Below are 18232 nucleotides of genomic sequence, written 5' to 3' on the forward strand. Positions count from 1 at the left end.
TTTCCATTTCCGTGTCTTAGATCGCTCTAGGGTCAGGGCTGCATTTTTAGGAGCACTTGAAACGTAAAATAATCTACCTGTAATAGAGGAAGCAAGATGCTTCCGGTCTCTGGAAAGCTTTGGACCACCTACATCTGTGCTGCTGGCTCTTTTCCACTTGGTCTGTCTTGCCTAGCCTAGGGGCCTGCATGAAGCAAACCAGAGACCAAAGAGGGAACAAAACCACCTCGGCAGCCGGGGCTACACAGTGGCAGTATTCACGGTTTGTATTGCTGGGCACACAGCTGGCTGAGTCGGAAAGGTGAATGGCATGAGGCAGAGCCGAAGAGGAAGGGCCTTCTCTGATTTCAAGGCCTCCCGGGTCAGATGCTAGTCACCCCTAAACCACCCCTTTTAGAGGTCCAGTGACCCCGCCATTGGCGCTTGTCTCCTGCACAGGTGTTCCATAAGCCTGTAGCCACCTGTACAGGATCTCTTTCTCCTTTGCGAAGCTTGAATAAACACTTCATAGCTGATTGACTACTCTCCCCGCGAGCCTCCCAACAACCTCTCATTTCTTTAGTTTCTCTCACCTGGGGCTCAATTTAGCAAGGCATTTAGAGCCCAATAAACAACCACTGGGTATTGATTAGATTTTGATGATGTTTAAGTGCCAAGATAAAAATTCTACTGGAAAGGAGCTGAACTGACGGTGCCTATGGAGAGAAAGAAGTTGGGATGCTTCTGCTTTAAAGAGTTTCTGCTAAAACATAATTAAAATGAGCAGAAGGTGGCAGACCATGCCTGTAGCCCCTGCTATGCAGAGGGTGGAGGATCACTTGAGCTAGGGAGCTGGAGGCCAGCCTGGGCAAGAGGGGAAAGACCCCAGTCTGAAACAAATAATAGAGTCCTGTGCCGTGTGTGTTTGTTACTGGAGCCTGATTCCAGGGTTTCATGCATGCTGGGCAGGTTCTCTACTACTCAGCAACATCCCCAACATCTATTGTTTTGGTTTTTGGGGGGGGCTGAGTCTCAGTAAGTATCCCAAGATGCTCTTCCTGCTCCCCTTTCCCGCTGAGCCTCCTCCCAGCATTTCCAGGTCCTGCAGAAGGACCATGGCGAGGGGTCTTCTCAGGACAGACATATCCTGCCCGCCAGCCCCTTCAGGCTCTTAAATGACTAACAGAAGTAAAGTCTACCTACTCCATGGTGGACTTGCCCTTGGTCCCCAAGGGGAGAATTTTAGTAGAACATAATATCTCTACCTCCTGACTCCATTCAAGCTGGCAGACAGTTGGTAAGTTACTTTGATGTGTAGACAGGGAGATAATTTAAAATTCATAAAACCTAGCTGGGCGGTGGTAGCACAAGGCAGAGGCAGGTGGATCACAGTGAGTTCAAGGACAGTCTGGTCTACAGAGTGAGTTCCAGGACAGCCAGGGTTACACAGAGAAACCCTGTCTCAAAAAAAAAAAAAAAAAAAAAAAAAAAAACCAGGTCAAATAAACAACACTGGGCAGTAGTGGTGCATGCCTCTAATCCCCGCACTTGGGATGTAGAAGCAGACAAATCTCTGTGAGTCTGAGGCCAGTACAAGTTCCAGGACAAGCTCTAAAACCATACAAACCCTGTCCAAAAACCCAAACCAAACAAAACATAAAACACCTCATCACCCTCCTGTCTTAGCCTCCCAAGGACTAGCATTATAGGCCCGCACTGAACTCCTTAGGTAACAAAAAGGGAGTGAACCTGGCTCCTACCTGATGACCTGAGATGCTCTGCTCCAACCCATTAATTTTCTATTTGCACGAGAACAGATTTAGACTGTTGTCTGGACCCAGACTAAGATAAACCATGCCATAACTCTGCCCTTCCCCCAAACACCAGGGAAGACTGTGGGGTACTGCAGCTAAGGGGAAGTACAGGAGGACTTCTCACTTCAGGCGGGTTCCCTTCCAAGCCCATCACTTCCCTGGAGAGCAAAGGCAGTTTTCCTGTGCATCACAGACTTGGAGTTCTGTGCCTCTGGGTCTAGCCAGCTCCTAGCCAGGCTCGAAGGTGGCCCTCTCTGGGGGTGAACAGGGATAAGGAATGGCTTGCATCTAGTCCCTGCTTTCAGGAAGCCCCAAGGGCAGCTGCTTTAGGAAAAGGAAAGAAGTTGACTTGGTGATCACAAGTCTAGCCAAGGGGAGCTTGACCTGGATGATAAGCAAGGGCCTCTGCACACTCCATTCTGGCAGGCCCCAAACCCTTTATCAAACAGTGTCTGAAAATAAAGTGCTTTATTGTTGAGGATCTCGGGACAGCTTCCGGACAGCTGTGGAGGGGGCTGGAACTCAAGTCCCCTTCCAAGGCCTTTTGGAAGATTTGTGAATGGAGACAAAACATTGGTTCTTCAACACTTCCACTCCAGAGAAGACAAAGTGTGGTTGTTTGGGGGGTAAGAAGTGGCTGGGAAGAGGCACAGGTGTGCTGGGAGCCGAAGCCCACATCTCCCGGCCGGCTTTCAAAGGCGCCACGTGGGGACTTGAAGTGGATGGGTGCTGGTGTCTGACACCACAAACTGGAACAGTAGGACTGTCTACCCTGCCACACTCCTGGGTTAGCAACCACTACAGGCACATGACACCCTCCTGAGCCCACCCCCAGTTCTGAGGCCACCCCAAGCCTGGCTGCTGTGGCAGTGGCAGTCTGCGTATTCTTCCCATCTGGGGACCGAACCAAGACGGACCAGAAACAGCTGGCAGTTCCCGGCCTCAAATCAACACCCCCTCAGCTGTCCTCTCAAGCCCCCTTGATGACCTCACAGCATGGGATGGGGTAGGAGAAAAGGAGGGGAGGTCACCTTGGCTCTGCTAGCCCAGCAAGGGGCAGCTGTGAGGTCAGATGAAAGTCTGTCCTTTCTACCCCCTCCCTGTGCTCTTCCTCAACTGGCCATGGGGGAGGGGGAGATCTGAGGACTTCACAGCAGACCCTGGGAACTTGGGTGCATCTGGAACGTCCTGCTCAACCCTGAGCAGAAAGAGCTGCAGAAGGGCCCTGCTCTGCAGGAAAGGAGAAAGGGCGCATGGCGAGACTGGAACAACTCCTCTCCTTCAGACACAAGACACAACCCAACACAGCCCAGCGGCCCTAACCCTGACACACCCTCCAACCTCCTCATCAATCCTTGAGATACCTGGGCTCTCCTGACTCAGCGTCACAAGAGGGGGTATGCAGTCCAGACTACCTCTCAGAAGAACCCTAATGGGCAGAAGCACCGTTCTCTAATCCCTCTTCAGTACTCTTTGGCCTCCCGCAGCTGGGCCAGGTACTCTTCCTCGGGTGGGTTGTCTGCGCAGGCCCGGCCATTGTTGGGGGGGCGCACGGTGTGGTAGCGACTCCAATCCCCCTTACACAGGATCCAGGGCAACGTATCTACCTTGAAGTGCAGCTCAGGAGAAAAGTCGGTGCTGACTAGGTCCGGAGCTCCAGCCCCCTTGCCTCGGGTCAGCAGCCGGCTGCCTTCGTCATAGCAGCAGTGCTGGGCAGCCAGTGTGCTACTCTCGCCTGACAGCATGGAGCGAAGGCAGAAGCGTGCAGTGGGCTGGTAGATGTCCAGGCGCTCACGCGGGCCACTAGCATCCCGCCACTGGAAGCTTCGGCCCTGATGTTCATCCCGCAGGCTCACGGCGCTGTACACAGCCTCCAGAGGGTATGCGCATGGGCAGCTGGGCAGGTCCTGGAGCACCTGGCTCAGGTACTTAGCTAGGAAGTCACTCTTGCAGTTCAACCACTTCTCACAGCTGTCCACATCTGCAGAGGGTAAGGAGGCACATGAGAGGGCTCATCAGAGTTGCCTGCCAGCCCCATGGTAGGGAGGAGGCTGATCAAGGTCAATCTTGTGGAAAGGAAATCCAAGCCCCCAGCTGGGGCAAAGGCATGGCTCAGGAGAGCTCCTGGGTCGGAAATGAAGGACTCAAGAAAGACATAGATCAGAAAATGACACCCCTCACCATCCAGGCACCCGAAGCAGGAATTTGTGGCTCAGAAGAGACACTAGCTTTGCATTGGCAGCCCCCTGTGGGACACTGGCATCATCTCTTTCGGTTCTGGATTGTGGGAAAGAGCTTGGGATCATAGGAGGGAGCCGTGATAAGTGGGAATGTGATGGGAACAAGTTTGTTTCTCTGTTTTGTTTGCTGTTTTACTCTACAGGGTCTTGTAGTCTAAACTGGGCTCAAGCTTGCTATGTAGCAGAGGGTGACTGACCTTCTAATCTTCCTGTGTCCATCTCCCAAGTGGTAAGGTTGCAGGCGTACCCTACCATGCCCAGTTTATGCCCTGTTAGGAGTGAACCAAAGGCTCCATGAGTGCTAGGCAAGCTTTCTACCAACTGAGTTATTATCTCCCACCAAGGACAACAGTTTTGTTTTGTTTTTCATTTTATGTGCATGGGTGTTTGCCTAAATGTATGTCTGTGTGTCACGTATGCACAGAGCCTGTGGAGGACAGAAGAGTATGGCAGATCTCTGAGACTGAAGCCCCCAAGCAGATGCTGAAAAATTGAAACTTGGTCCTCCGAAAGAGAAGCTGGTGCTTGTAACAGTTGAGTCATCTCTCCAGCTCAAAAAGACAATGATGTTTTGTTTTGTTTTGTTTTGTTTGAAACAGGGTTTCTCTGTGTAACAGCCTTAGCTGTCCTGGAACTTGCTCTGTAGACCAGGCTGGCCTCAAACTCACAGAGATCCACCTGCCTCTGCCTCCCGAGTGCTGGAAATGAAGGTGTGCACCACCAACGCCTGTCAGGACAACAGTTTTTTTTAACAAAAAAAAAAAAATTTTTTTTTTCAGTGTTCTTGCTCCTCCCCTCTCCTCCCTACCTTCCTTACTTCTGGAAACAAGGTCTCATGTAGCCAAGACTAGCCTTGAACTAATCCACTTGTTTCCATCTGCCGATCAATAATTCTCTTCTACTTCCTCCTTCTATTTGTTTGTTGTTTTTCCAGAAAGGGTTTCTCCTTGTAGCCCTGGCTATCCTAGAATTTGTTCTATAGACCAGGCTGGCCTTAAACTCAGAAATCCTCCAGCCTCTGCCTCCTGAGTACTGGGATTAGAGATATGTGCCACCACTGCCCTGCTGGTTAATTCTTAGCAGCCTTTCTTAGGGTATGGTTCCTTGGTGAGTTGCTCAACTGTTCTGAGTTTCTGTGACTTCCTGTCTCTGCAGCCTCCTCCCCTCTTTCCCTAGCAACATGTAACCTCAGAGTCTGGCCACTCAGAAAAGGCACCCTTTCCTTTTGGCTCTCTGTCCTTCACATTGCAGGCCGTGTGCACCCCCATGAGACCTGACCTCTTTGAGGACAGATGCCGGACCTCCTCCAGGGAAGCTTAGCCTTACTGTAGGCCCAAGTACACGGCACAGGGTCAGGAAGCTTCCATTTCACTTTGTAGAATTTAGACTCATGAGCCATGCCTTTGGTGAGGCCCAGGAACACCAGCAGGGAGTGTGCCGTCAAAGCAAGGTCTGTGTCCTGCTGTCCTCAGGGAACAACCCGGGATGTTGGAACACTGGCTCATTCGACAGGTACTCCCTAGACAGAGACTTCCAGAGGCCTCCAAAAACTAACCAAGGAGTGGAAGTAGAAGCTCCCTCTTCCCCTTACTTCAACATCTCCTAGCTCTGGGGTTCCCATCGACACCCCTTTCCTGGTAGGAATCCAGAGCTAGGCAAGGATAATTGGCTACAATCTCTCCCATAGGAATATGTGCCCGGTGACTCCTGCTACACAGTGATGCCCCTTCCTCCCGAGGGAGGCTCCCCACGACCCAGTAGCAAAGTCTAGCCCCCTCCCCACCACTAACCTGGATCAAGCATATCCGTAGCATTGTGGGCTAGGGGCTGGCGCCCCTCACTGGGAAAGCCCAGGGTGTGCTCCTCTTCTGTGCCTTTAGGAAGAGAGGAGGCCAGGCTGGTGGCACCCCAGGGCACCTCTGTGCTCCCGATAGGGAAGCCCAGCCCTCACTAGGCTCTCGGTGCCCACAGCATCTGGGACAGGCCTGGGTCAGGACCACCATATCGGTGAGCTTCCCATACCCCGCTCCGGAGCCCACCCCTCCTACGAGCATCCCATTTTCAAACCTTATCCGGGAACCAAGCTCAGATTGTGAGCCCCATTAGCCACTCCCATGCAGGGGCTGGAGCTCATCTCACCAGGACAGGGGGGCAGGTGGCAGACCCGGGACTCTGTGGCGGTACAGGCATAGCCGCAGGGCCTAGATCTCTGCTGGTGGCCGCTGCTGCAGCTTCCACTGCAGGGAGACCAGGTGCTCCACTCCTCCTGAGGCTCGTAGTCTGGGTTGAAGCAAAGGACCAGGATGAGTGTCCTCAGCCACCAGGACACACTGGTGCAAATTAGCAATTTATCCCTGGCCAAGGTATGGAGCATAACTGGCTTCCAGCCAGCCCCTACCCCCATCCTCTCAGCTAGATGTCCATGTGCAGTGAACTGCTGCGCAAATGCATCGGGAGGTGCTTTTGAGACGGAACACACTCTAACCACCCACTGTGTCAACTCAGGGATATTTGGGACTAGAAGCCACCAGGCCCACTATCAGTGTGACCTTAGGCAAGTCCTTTACATTTCTGAGCTAGCATTTTTTTTTTTTTTAATGTCCATCAAAACCAAGGAAGAGTGGTCAATAGTGCCTGTGTAGCATTGCACAGGGCCCTGGGCTCCATCCCCAGCCTCAGGTGTGGTGGCGACTGACTGCCATCCCAGCAGCAGGGACAAGGGAAGAAAGATAAGAGCCTCTGACTATTAAGTTTGAAGCCAGCCTGGGACTCAGGATACTCTGTCTCCAATAGTAGCAAAGAGGAGGAGCGGGAACTCAAGGGTGGCAATACTTCCTCCCTAGGTCTGGGGTTATTACAGATTCTCCTGATTCCCTTTCTTTACCTGGGAGAGCTCAAACACCCCAGCCCAGGCCTGTGTCTGAGTCTCAGTGTGGAATTCCACCGGTCTGGCACACTGTTCTCGCTGGCTTCCAAGGCAGGCCTCCAGCCAGCTGGCACCAGGAGTTGGAGGGTGATGAATGGGAGAAACGCTGAGACTCCTGGAAGGGTCTGTTTACATCAGTTTAGGAAATCGGGAAGAGCTTGTCTGATTTAGTCTTAATCCCCCGGCACCTCAGCAATCCGAGAACAAGACCTCAGGGCTTCCGGCAGAGAGTGAGACTGTGTACCCAGAGGCAATGGGAAATACACCACGTGCACAAATGGCCGTCCCAGCAGGAGGTATAAAGAGAGCCAGCACGTTCTTTATCACAGGCTGACACTTCACGTATACATTGTTGGCATATGTATGGATGTGGCATGAGTCCTTGTGTGCTCATATATGTGGAGGTGCACATGCTTTGGGGGTGTACGTGTGTTTGTGTGGGTAGCCCCAAGGTTGACATAGGGTGCTTTGTTTTTGTTTGTTTTTGAGACAGGGTATCTCTGTAGCTTTGAAGGCTGTCCTGGAACTCACTCAGTAGAATAGGCTGGCTTCTTCGGACTCACAGAGATCCCCCTGTCTCTACCTCTTGGGTGCTGGGATTAAAGGTATGTGTTACCACTGCCCAGCAGGGTGTCTTTTGTTTGTTGTTGTTGTTTTATAATAACTTTCTACCTTACGTGTTGACTTAGGGCCCCTTGCTAAAACCCAGAGCTTGCCACACAGCTAGTGTGGCCAGTCAGCTAACTCTGGGGATTGCCTGTTTCTACCTCTTACATGCTGGGAATACAGGTGGACTGCCACAGCTGGCTTTTGGTTTTGTTTTGTTTTTTATTTTGTTTTCCAAACACCATGTTCTGGAACTCACTCTGTAGACTGGCCTTGAACTTACAAAGTTCACCCACCTCTGCCTCCCAAGTGCTGGGATTAAAGGCACACATACCACCAGGCTTTTTTCCATAATAGTTGAACCCTGGTCCTCAACCATGCATTATAAGTGCTTTATCCCTTGAGCCATCTCAATAGCCCAGCTGTTTTACTTTTTGAGGCAAGGTCTCAAGGTAGCTCAGGCTGGCATGGAACTTGCTGCATAGCCCAGGCTAGTCTCTAACTCTCAGCCTCCTACCTTGGGCTCCTGAGCGCTGAGGCTAGGGTTGTGTACTACCATATCTGGCTGTATATAAGCTTGTTTATTTACTGTCACACCGACTCCGTGTCATTTAGACACATGACTACCTGTTTCAGAGACAACAGAGCAGAGACACAGAGAGGTTAAGTGACTTGCCTGGGGTGACTCAGCAGCTAAGCTGCAGGGTCAGTAGTCAAACTCACCATCTCAAAATGAGATTCACTGTGAGTGGTAACTTGAGTATTTTTCAGTTTTTTTTTTTTTTATTTTAGAAACTGATAAATATAAATATTTATGCTATTAAGTAGCTTTTGCTTAGGGGAGCTCAGAGCGGTAGTGCAAGTTGAATGTTGGAGGGAAGAAATTAATTCTGACTGGGTCCCTTTGGAGTTTCAGTGGTACCTGTATAGGCCCAGGCTGCTGACCTGCCCAGTTCTCCTGGCCTGGGAAGCTTTCCCCATCCCCCTCCAACTCGTTCCCACTCAGAACCTAGCAGGGCAGCCGCTGAGGATGCCAAACTGGGCCACTCACCATAGCCGTCTGACTCCTGGAAGTCCTGGTCCTGAGGACCCAGCCAGCCATAGTCCCAGTTGTCTGTGGTTCCACTGGGCCACCACTCCTCGTCCTTGTCCTCTTCACCGCCCTCCTGGTCATCACCGTCACCGTACTCTGCAGCATAACCCTTTCCTTCCTCTTCTTCCACTGCCCCTGGGGCTGTGTCTTTGAGGCTGGTGCCTCCTTCTTCACCTTCCTGGTAGCCCCAGAAGAGGGGCCAGAAGAACTCCCTGGTGGGCAGCCAGCTGGGGGCGCGCAGGGGCCAGAGACTGCTGGGTTCAGAAGGCAAGTCCATCTCTACCTCAGCCTGGGGGTCCTGTACCACCTCGATGGTCACCTGTGGGAAGGACAGACGTGCCGGACAGACAGGCTCAGCAAAGAGATGGGTTTGAACCAGAAGCTAAGGAGGCCCATCCTTGCCACCGAGGCTGCTGGCTTCCCTGCCTCTTAGGGAACAAAGGGCACGGGGTAGGATCTCCTGTGTGTCAGAGTCAGCTGGATGTAGACACACGGGCCCACTAGTTTAGGAGAAGCTGTTTGGAATTCTGCTTCCTGCTTGGCCTCAAGGACCAGAAAAAGCCCAGAGCAGGGCTGGGGATAAGATGTCCTGTGTAAGATCCCCAGACTGCCATCTGGAGTGTTCCAAATGTACTAACCATGTAAATAAATAAACAAACAAATAAATAAATAACCAGCACCATGAATATGAACTTGAAAAACATTATTCTTGGGTACTTTCAAATAATAGGAGGTCACAGAACAAAATTTGGGGGTAAACAGTACAATACAGAGAAGAAAGTGAAGCAGATGTGAAGGTGCATGCCTTTAATCCCAGCACTTGGGAAGCACAGGCAGGTAGGTCTCTGAGTTCGAGGCCAGTTGGTCTACAGGGAAGTTTCAGGACTGCCAGGGCTACATTGAGCGGCTGTGTCTTGAAAAACAAACAAATGAAAATCACCTCCATTACACCACTAAGAGAGACACCTGTGATTTTTGTGTGTACACGTGTATATATTATTTTAATACAGGTAGACAGACTTTGAAACAATCATAGAACGTCCTGCACTTTTACAGTCTTTCTTTCCATTGGCCAAAGTATTCTGCTACACAAACAAACTAATCTGCTGTAGGGAGTAATGTTTTTCTGCCCGCCGCCTGGTCTTGTCCCACCACCATGCCAGCCCCAAATAATACACAGAGACTCTGTATTTGATACAATGCTGTTGGATTCAGGATAGGCAGTAGAAGACACTGCTTGACTTCTGCCTGTTTTCCTGGTACACCCTTCTGAGGACTTTCCCATGTTCCAGCAGCCCACCCCCCCATTCCGGCATGAATCCCTTTTCTACATGCAGTAAGGCACTCCAGGATCCTTGACAGTATTAGGGTAGGGTGTCCCTGAACTCAATCCTCAAGATAGTCCTACCAGGTTGCTGGATTTGTCCCCTGCTACATCTAGGGTCAAGGTTCAGGAGCCAACGGACTTTCGGGCAAGGAGAGGGGCAGATACTCTTCTCCCATTGCATGAGGAGGTTCATTGTCTGCACACAGACAGCAGAGGATAAGGAGAGGCTCAGTTGCCAGCCTAGCACCTCTCCAGAGATCCCCTAGACAAACACCTCCTCTACAGCCTCACCTGGATATTGGGGTTCGGAGCACTCAAGTCTGTGTTGGCCAATCCTGGCAGCTTCTGCAGCTCCAACAGCAAGGGTGTGTGTCCTAGAGTCCTAGGAGGGGTGGCTGTACTTAGAGTCAGAGCTGCTGGCTCAGGGAGGGTCTGACACCTGGGTTGACATGGCTCTGTCTGAAGATGGTCTTCAGCAAAGCCTGGTGTTACTTCCTTTTCCTGAGGAGAGCCGGGATCTGAGACAGGTGAAGCCTGGGGAGAAAGGGAAGGTGGAGCGATTAATGTCAGAGTTTATCCCATGTGTCCTGAAAGGGACTGGGTGTAGGAGGTAGGAGCCCTTGGCCCGGCTGTACCAGACGCTTGCCTGTGACAGGGCATCTGGAGTATGTGTCTGGAAAGCTTTAAGGGCCCTAGTGGATAGGCTGAGGTACAACTAGGCAGAAAATGAACTGTGTTCACAAAGTAGTCGTTTTTCAAGCCTTTTTTGTTGGTTTTGTTTTTATTGTTACTGTTGTTTTTATTTTATTTTGTTTTTTGTTTGTTTGTTTGTTGTTTTGTTTTCAGACAGGGTTTCTCTGTGTATTCCTGGTTGTCCTGGCACTTACTCTGTAGACCAGGCTGGCCTGGAACTCATGGAGATCCACCTGTCTCTGCCTCCCAAGTGCTGGGATTAAAAGTGTGCACCACCACCACCACCCCAGGCCATTTTTTTTTTACACTGTGTGTGTGTGTGTGTGTGTGTGCAGATGCGCGTGTACATGCCTGTGGAGGCTGGAGTACAGCTTTGGCTGCCATTCTTCAGATGCCATCTGCCTTTTAAAATATTTTTAAAGTTTCAGTTTATAGCTGGGCGGTGGTGGCACACGCCTTTAATACCAGCACTCGGGAGGCAGAGGCAGGTGGATCTCTGTGAGTTCGAGGCCAGCCTGGACTACACAGCAAGTGCCAGGATAAGCTCCAAAGCTACACAGAGAAACCCTGTCTGGAAACAACAACAGCAACAACAAAAATTTAATTTTATATGCATGGATGTTTTGCCTGCCTCTGCTTCCTGAGTGCTGGGTTTAAAGGTGTACACCATACACCTGGCCCTATAAAGCACTTTACCAACTAATACCCTCACCTCCCACCTCACCTCTAACACATATATTTATTTATGAGACAGGATCTCATGGAGCTGAGGCTGGCCTTGAACACCTGACCTTTCTGCTTCTATCTTATATGTGTGCTACCATGCTTGTTTTTATGTGGTGCCAGAGATCTATCCCAGGGCTTCACCTATGCTAACTGGGCAGTCCACTACCTGAGCCACACCCCTAGTCTCCTATTCTAAACACTCTGTTGTTCACTGCACCTTCGCATTAATATCTACAGGAAGGTACTAGCTCCCATTCCCAGCCTGGAGAGTTGGCTCAGTGCTTAAGAGCATTGGCTGCTCTTCCAGAGGACTCAGGTTCAGTACCTAGCACTACATGGCAGCTGTCAACTGTCTGTAACTCCGGTTTCTGGAGATTAGGTGCCCTCTTCTAGTGTCTGAGGCATCACGTGCACATCGAGTGACTAGATAAAACTCCCCCACACGTAAAACAATGATAATAATAATGACGAAAGAAAGAAAAGTTTAAAACCCTCAGACTCCTGGGCGCTAACACCTGGAAGTAAGGTCGGGAAGTACATAAATAGAGTACAGAGTCCTGGCCTGCAGCCAACCTCCAGCGCACCTGAGTCCCCGTGCCTGGGCTAATCTCTACTTGCTGGCCATCATTCACTCCAACCAGTTTCCATCCAAGAGCACCTCCTGTAGAGACAGAAAGCTGCCTTTCTTTGTTCCCTGCATCCCCAGCTTTTAAGAGTCCCTGATGTCCTTCCTGCAGGAGCGCCCTAAGTCCCTGCTGAGTGAATAAATGAACCAGCAACCCTGAGGGGTGAACACCACCTTCTTTATGTTAGTGCTCTAGAGGAAGATCTCAGAGGTTGCGATAACTACACCAGGGCACTAGGACTCATGATTACCCCCCACACATACACAGTGGCTTGACCAGGCGGCACTGACCGAGTGCTTCCAGATGGGCTCAATATTCTGATCCCCTTCTTTACCACAGAGCCAAATCTGCCCACTGGCCTGTTCCCACCCCCGTGCCTCAGGGGTCAGGAGCTTGTCCCATACCAGAATCTGGACTCAGGTGTAGGTCACTGTTGCCCCTCCTTGGAGCCCAGCTTCTGAGACCTGGCCCATACGCACAGAGCCTGACTGTACACTCGGTTGCTTTGGTCTCGCAGAAGGTCTAGACAGACACTTAGCGGTGGGCCGTGGGTTAGAGGAACAGGATTGCTCTCCTCCTGATTAGTACAGACTGTTCTACCGCCTACCCCGACACCCAGTGGGGACCTCAAAGGGCACTGCTGGCAAAGCGCTCCGTCAGCACAGGTCAGGCCTCGTGGTGTGCTTCCCAGGGCCCATTAGGTTGACTGCTCTGCTCTTGCTGGTGTGAGATTCTAAGCGCCTACAGCTAGCTACACAGCCAGGCTTGCTGGGTAACTACAGGGACTGGGTCTCGGAATGCCCACGACCACCCTTTGGGCAGGTCCTGACATCACCCCTGGTTCACAGGTGAGGCACCAAGGACCAGAGAGGCGAATCGACTGCCTCTTTACCCAGCCAAGGCTGCGACATGGCGTCTGAGGCATCAGGCCAGGGAGGAGTCTGCCCTCTGAACTCCAGTGCCTTGCTAACTCCAGGCAGGGGCTCTAGCTCAGGTGTGCTGCCTGCTGCTCTACAGTGCTGAGTGAGCAAGACCCTACGCCACTAGGGCACGTCTTCCTTTTGCCTCTCGTCCGTTTTGGCCACTATAATAGTCGTCGTTGTTATGACTGTTTGGAGACAGGGTCTCACACAGTCTAGGCAGACCTCGGGAATGACCCTGGATTTTTGATCCTCCTGCCTCCACTACCAGAGTCCTGGGATTACAGGTGTGCACCACTGTATCTGTCCTTTTACAAAGTGCCGGGTTTTGTGTATACTAGGCAAGAACTCTACCAACCAAGCCACACCCCTAGGCCTGCTTTTGACCCTTGAAAGAGGGAACCAACTGAGATCAGGCAGCTGAGATCCAGGCCCCCACCCCCATCCCTGTGTGGTCTTCTCTCCCTTGACCAGCTTCTTCTTTGTTCCCCACTGAGAGAGAGAGAGTGGTCTGGAGGGACAAGAAGATCCAGGGAGGTGGGCAGATGCAGTTGGAGGCTGCAAAGACAAGCCCTAGGTTTGGTATTAAAGTGGCTCCATGGAGCTCCCCTCTTGACTAGTCAGACAGTCAGGCCCCAGGCTCTTGAAGGGCTACCTCTAGGAAAACACCTGCATCTCTAGGCTGCCCACCCGACACCAGAGACCTTCCAAACCCCTTCCCTCTCCTGCCATCTGGGCCTGCTTTCCTGTGACATCGGAAGAGGAGTGTGGGCACCTTGCCAGGTGTCGGGACTCCCAAGGCCCTTCCTCTGTACTCAGTCCTTGTCTGTCAGCCGGCCCCTTCAAAGTGCTTCCCGCCATGGCGGCAAGACCCACCGTGGCGGCAAGACCTGGGCTGCTGGGTGAACCTCTGGAACTGTGTCATGAGGGCACCCTCCAGGCCTGGGAGCCCAGAAAAGCTGTCCCCATTTCTCTCTTTGCTTTGTTCTGGCCCCCACCACCTAGTCCTCTCCTAACTTTCTCACACCTTGCCAGGGTGTCAGGCTGCGGTACCAGCAGGACTCTCCACATACTAGGCCTGGGTTAGTTACTGGGCTCACTCTCTCTTCCTGCCTCCCTACATGAGAATAAAACAACACACGAGAGAGGCCAGCCTCATGGATTGTCTGGGTGGCATTTGTATCTCAATGGGGCAGGGGGCAGAGCTGTGTCATACTGTGCCTGCCTGTCTAGTTCTCACCCTGTCCTTGGGTGACTGGACGATTGTATCTGTGAGTCCAAAGGTTTCTTACTCAACACTCCAGTTCACAGAATGGGTTCTTGAACCCATTTTACTGTGGAAGTAAACTGAGGCTCTGTGTCAGGCCTGCTGGAGTCAGGGGCGACACAATTGGTTCACAAAGTCCCTGGGTCTTTTCATTGCTGGATCACAGGGGCACTCACACACATCTGGCTCTGAGGCCTCTGGATTTGTCTCAAGTGGGACTTTTTGACAACCACACCAAATAAAATAAAATGATGCAGGCATGATGTGGGGTGTGTTTCTCTCAGGAAACAATTTGGCAACATCTGGCATGGCAACATCTGGTCAGTATCAGATATGCCATGTAAAGATGCACCGACCTTTGTGGAACATTGCTTTGTCGCTGGCCTTGCTCCCATCTATATTTAACATCTCTGTGACTTGATTTTTCTTGCAGATAGGATCTTTCTCCGCAGCCAGGAATGACCTTCAGTTCATGATTCCCCTGCCTCAGCTTCCCTAACAAATGGGATTGCACCTTGTGGCTTTAGTTATGTGGGTCCACTGAGGAACCAGGTTATTGGGCAGGTCATTTATTTCTGACTCAGCACCCAGGATATCTATCTGCACTTTCTCAACAGGACCCTTGACTTGAAATTACAGATTTTGGAAACATACACCAATGTGTTCACGGAGATGATGTAGTCTCATTTTTACTTTTTAATTACTTATTTTTGATTTTTTTTGGGGGGGGACAGGGTCTCACTATGTAGCCCTGGCTAGCTTGGAATTCACCTGCCTGTCTCTGTCTCCTGAGTGCTGGGATTAAAGGTGTGTGCTGCCATGCCCAGCTATGTTTAGGTATTTTTCAGAGCTATGCCAGGCTCTATCCTGGGCCTAAGGATACCATTCTGATTCTAAAGTAACACATCCCCTCATACTAAAACATACAAAAAATAAATACAGCACTAAGTGATGAGTTAAAATAAGAACTACTAATGCCAAGAGAACAGGAATAAGGCCAAGTTATTTATTTTTTTTATTAATTTTATTCTATTTTGAGACAGGCTTTCACGTGGTAGCCTCAAACTTGGTAAGCAGTTAGAAATGTCCTCGAGTTTCTGATCTTCATATCTAAACCTCCCCAGTGCTGAGATCACAAGCCTGTGTCCCCATGCCCTACTAAGCCAATTTAATTTGAACACTATCATTATCCTCAGGTTAAGAGTGAGACTGATCAAAAGTCTCTTTTTTGTTGTTGGTGTTGGTTTGTTTTTGTTATTATATTGTTGTTGTTGCTATGGTTGTTTCTAATTATTTCATTGCTTTATTTTTTCCTTTTCCTTTGAGACAGTCGTAGCTTTATGGCTCAGACTATCCAGAGATTTTATATAGCACATATTGGCCCCAGAAATGTGAGCCTCCTCCTTTGGGACCTTGAATGCTAGAATTACAGGTGTTCGATTGTGCATCCAGTTCAGAAATCCCTGCATTTGTCCACATCAGTGTTTTTCAACAATAGCCAGGTAGATGTGTGTGTCCCCAAGGAAACATTTGACAGCATCTGGCCCTATGGCAATGGCTAGGAACAGTGGTAGGCATCTTGCAAAGCACAGCACACTTATTCCCAGGACAACAAATTCCGTGTCCCAGAATGACAGAAGCTCTCCTTCCAACCCTGTGGTTTACAGTATGCATTCCTACCAGGGGAAAGCGGGGAACCTAAGGAGAAAAAATGCCTTAGAGGTGATAATGGTTTGTGTTACTTAAGGGCCATAGGACATAAAGTTAAGGAAGGGTTGCCAGCCCCTGGAGGCCTCTGGTAGCCTGAGCCTAACAGTAGGGTCCAAACTCCTGCCCAAGTCTTGAAGTCCCGATTCCTGTTTCATACAGGTCCAGGCCCCCTCAGTTTCCTTCCGGTCTTGGAAATGAGGATCTTCCTCCAGAACAGCTGGGGCAAGAAGGACTTGGCAGGCTGGCTCTAGAATACAAACCAGCCTCCATGGAAATGGGGATTGGGGAATGCCCACTGAAACGCTGAGAGGAGAGCATCAGGCAGGGCTGCAGAGCCCTGGTGACCGAAACCGCATGACCTACTGTCTAACACAGCCTGCACTCTTTCACTTTGCTCTTCTATCTTACGGCTGACAGTGCAGTGAGGTGCCGAACGCCCTTGATTACCTCAGCCTGCCTCAACTCCTAATGCAAACTTGGCCGATTAGAATTAAGGGGCTGCTGCAGGGTGGCCCACCTTGGCAGCCCCAGGCCACCACTCCACAGCTCTGAGCACAGCTCGGGAGGGAGGGGGTTGGGGGGGAGTTTCCTTCTCCACCTCGCATGACTTCTCAGAGCAGTGTGGCCGCAGATGAGGATCGCTCAGGGCAAGGAAGGGGTGCATAGGACCCAGGAAGCCGGGGCACTGCAGAGCAGGAACCAAAGTCAACTTTCTCCTCGGCAGTCTGGACGCTACAGCGCCGCCTGGGTTCCAGGCCACCCGTAGGGAATGTAAACTCCTGCAGGCTCAGTGTACCTGGCCATCACCGGTGGATCTCTTGAGTTCGAGGCCATAATGGTTCCAGGACAGCCAGGGATACACAGAGGAACCCGTCTCCCCGAGGCATCCAGCCCGCTCGGTCCCTCCAGTCCTAATCATCACTCACCTCCACCATCCTCGAATGGCCGTGGAGCCCGGGACCCCGCTTCCTCAGGGGCAACCCTCGGCCGGTGGCCAGGAGCGCAGCCAACAGCATCAGAGCGCGCGGGAGCCGCGCTCGCATGGGTGGTGGCCGCATCGTCTCTCCGCGAGGCTGCTTTGCGGGAGCCGCCAGACCCGGGAGCGCGTTCGCCTCCTCCAGGGGCGGGAGCGCGGGCGGAGGCGCAGGCCGGACAAGGCTGCGCGGGGACCTAGGCGGGAGCGCGCGCTCGGGGGCGCGCGGCCGGTGAGCCCGGGTCCGCGATCCAGGTCAGTGGCCCTGGTGTCCCCCTCCCTCCCCGAGGGGCCCCTCGGCGCTCGCGGGCTCGTCCCGGCCTCGCGGGCGGCTCCTTTGATCTGGCGGCCTCCCCGCCTCCAGTCCCCTCCGCTGTCGCCGTCGCGGCCCCAAGCGAATTCCTGTCCCGGGGAAGTTGCCGCCCTGCGCTGTGCAGCCCCGCGCGGCCACTGATGAGGGGCGGGGAGGCTGCGGCGCCACAGTAGCGCTCCCCGACGGCGCGACGACGGCCACCTGAACTAGCTCCGGCCTCCGCGGGCAGAGATGCGCGGCTGCCCCGCGGCGAGCGGCAGGAGTCTCTGGAACCCAAGCATAGAGGTGCGTGCAGCCAGGTAGGCTTGGCAAGATGCCTCGGACGAGGAACCCTGCGGTCCCTGCTCGCAGTTCCCGTTCAGTTTTTAGGATGGTCAGAACCAGGAGACCACACAAGCCACATTCCCGGGATGTGGCTTGTGGGGTGGGGAAGGCTTGAGCGCAGGGGTCAGAGTGTTTGTCCTACAGCTGGTGTCGCTGATCTTTGGGGACGGCCCAACCCCTTCTGCCAGACCCTCGGGTTGGGTCTTTATAGCAGGCCGCTGAGAGGCGACCTCTGAGCAACTTGAATCCCCAAGCTGTGGCATAGACCAGGAATCTTAATGGTGTGGGTGAAGAGATGCCCACCTGGGATGGACGCAGGAGGGAGCCTTGAAACGAGCGAACTTGGGGGGGGGCGCAGTGGAGAGAGGGGCCAAGATGCTCAGTTGTGGTCTGTTCAGGAGTGGCTGAAGCAGAGTGAAATTCTCAGAGCTGCACCGGGTTTTTGTTTGTTTGCTTTTTGAAGTTACTCCCGTTCTCCACAACAGCAGACGCTGTGGGGCAGTAAATGATGTGACGCATGGGCTTGAGGTCGGGTCAAAGGGGCTACATAAGATGCCAGCCTGGTACATGATAAATACTTAAATGTTCGTCAATAAAATCCTTAGTTTCTGAGCAGGTCCTAAATCAAACTGCATTTACTAAAGTCTTTATATTTTTAAAAATATAAACACTTTTACATTCTCCCCCGGTATTTA

At 51.9% G+C, this 18232-nt stretch overlaps 1 protein-coding gene across 1 annotated transcript; it reads right to left on the reverse strand.

Annotated features, from left to right (window-relative positions):
* Positions 1–2246: 2246 nt before the first annotated feature.
* Positions 2247–17433, reverse strand: Ism2 (isthmin 2). Its single transcript, XM_051196111.1, has 6 exons — positions 16854–17433; positions 10277–10519; positions 8617–8977; positions 6173–6313; positions 5824–5907; positions 2247–3774 (listed from the first exon to the last, which is right to left on the reverse strand). The coding sequence occupies exons 1-6, from the start codon at positions 16983–16985 to the stop codon at positions 3257–3259; spliced, it is 1479 nt and encodes a 492-aa protein (XP_051052068.1). The 5' UTR covers positions 16986–17433; the 3' UTR covers positions 2247–3256.
* Positions 17434–18232: the final 799 nt, after the last annotated feature.

The sequence above is a fragment of the Phodopus roborovskii genome, unplaced genomic scaffold (assembly GCF_943737965.1).
Source record: "Phodopus roborovskii unplaced genomic scaffold, PHOROB, whole genome shotgun sequence".
Classification (NCBI taxonomy): domain Eukaryota; kingdom Metazoa; phylum Chordata; class Mammalia; order Rodentia; family Cricetidae; genus Phodopus; species Phodopus roborovskii.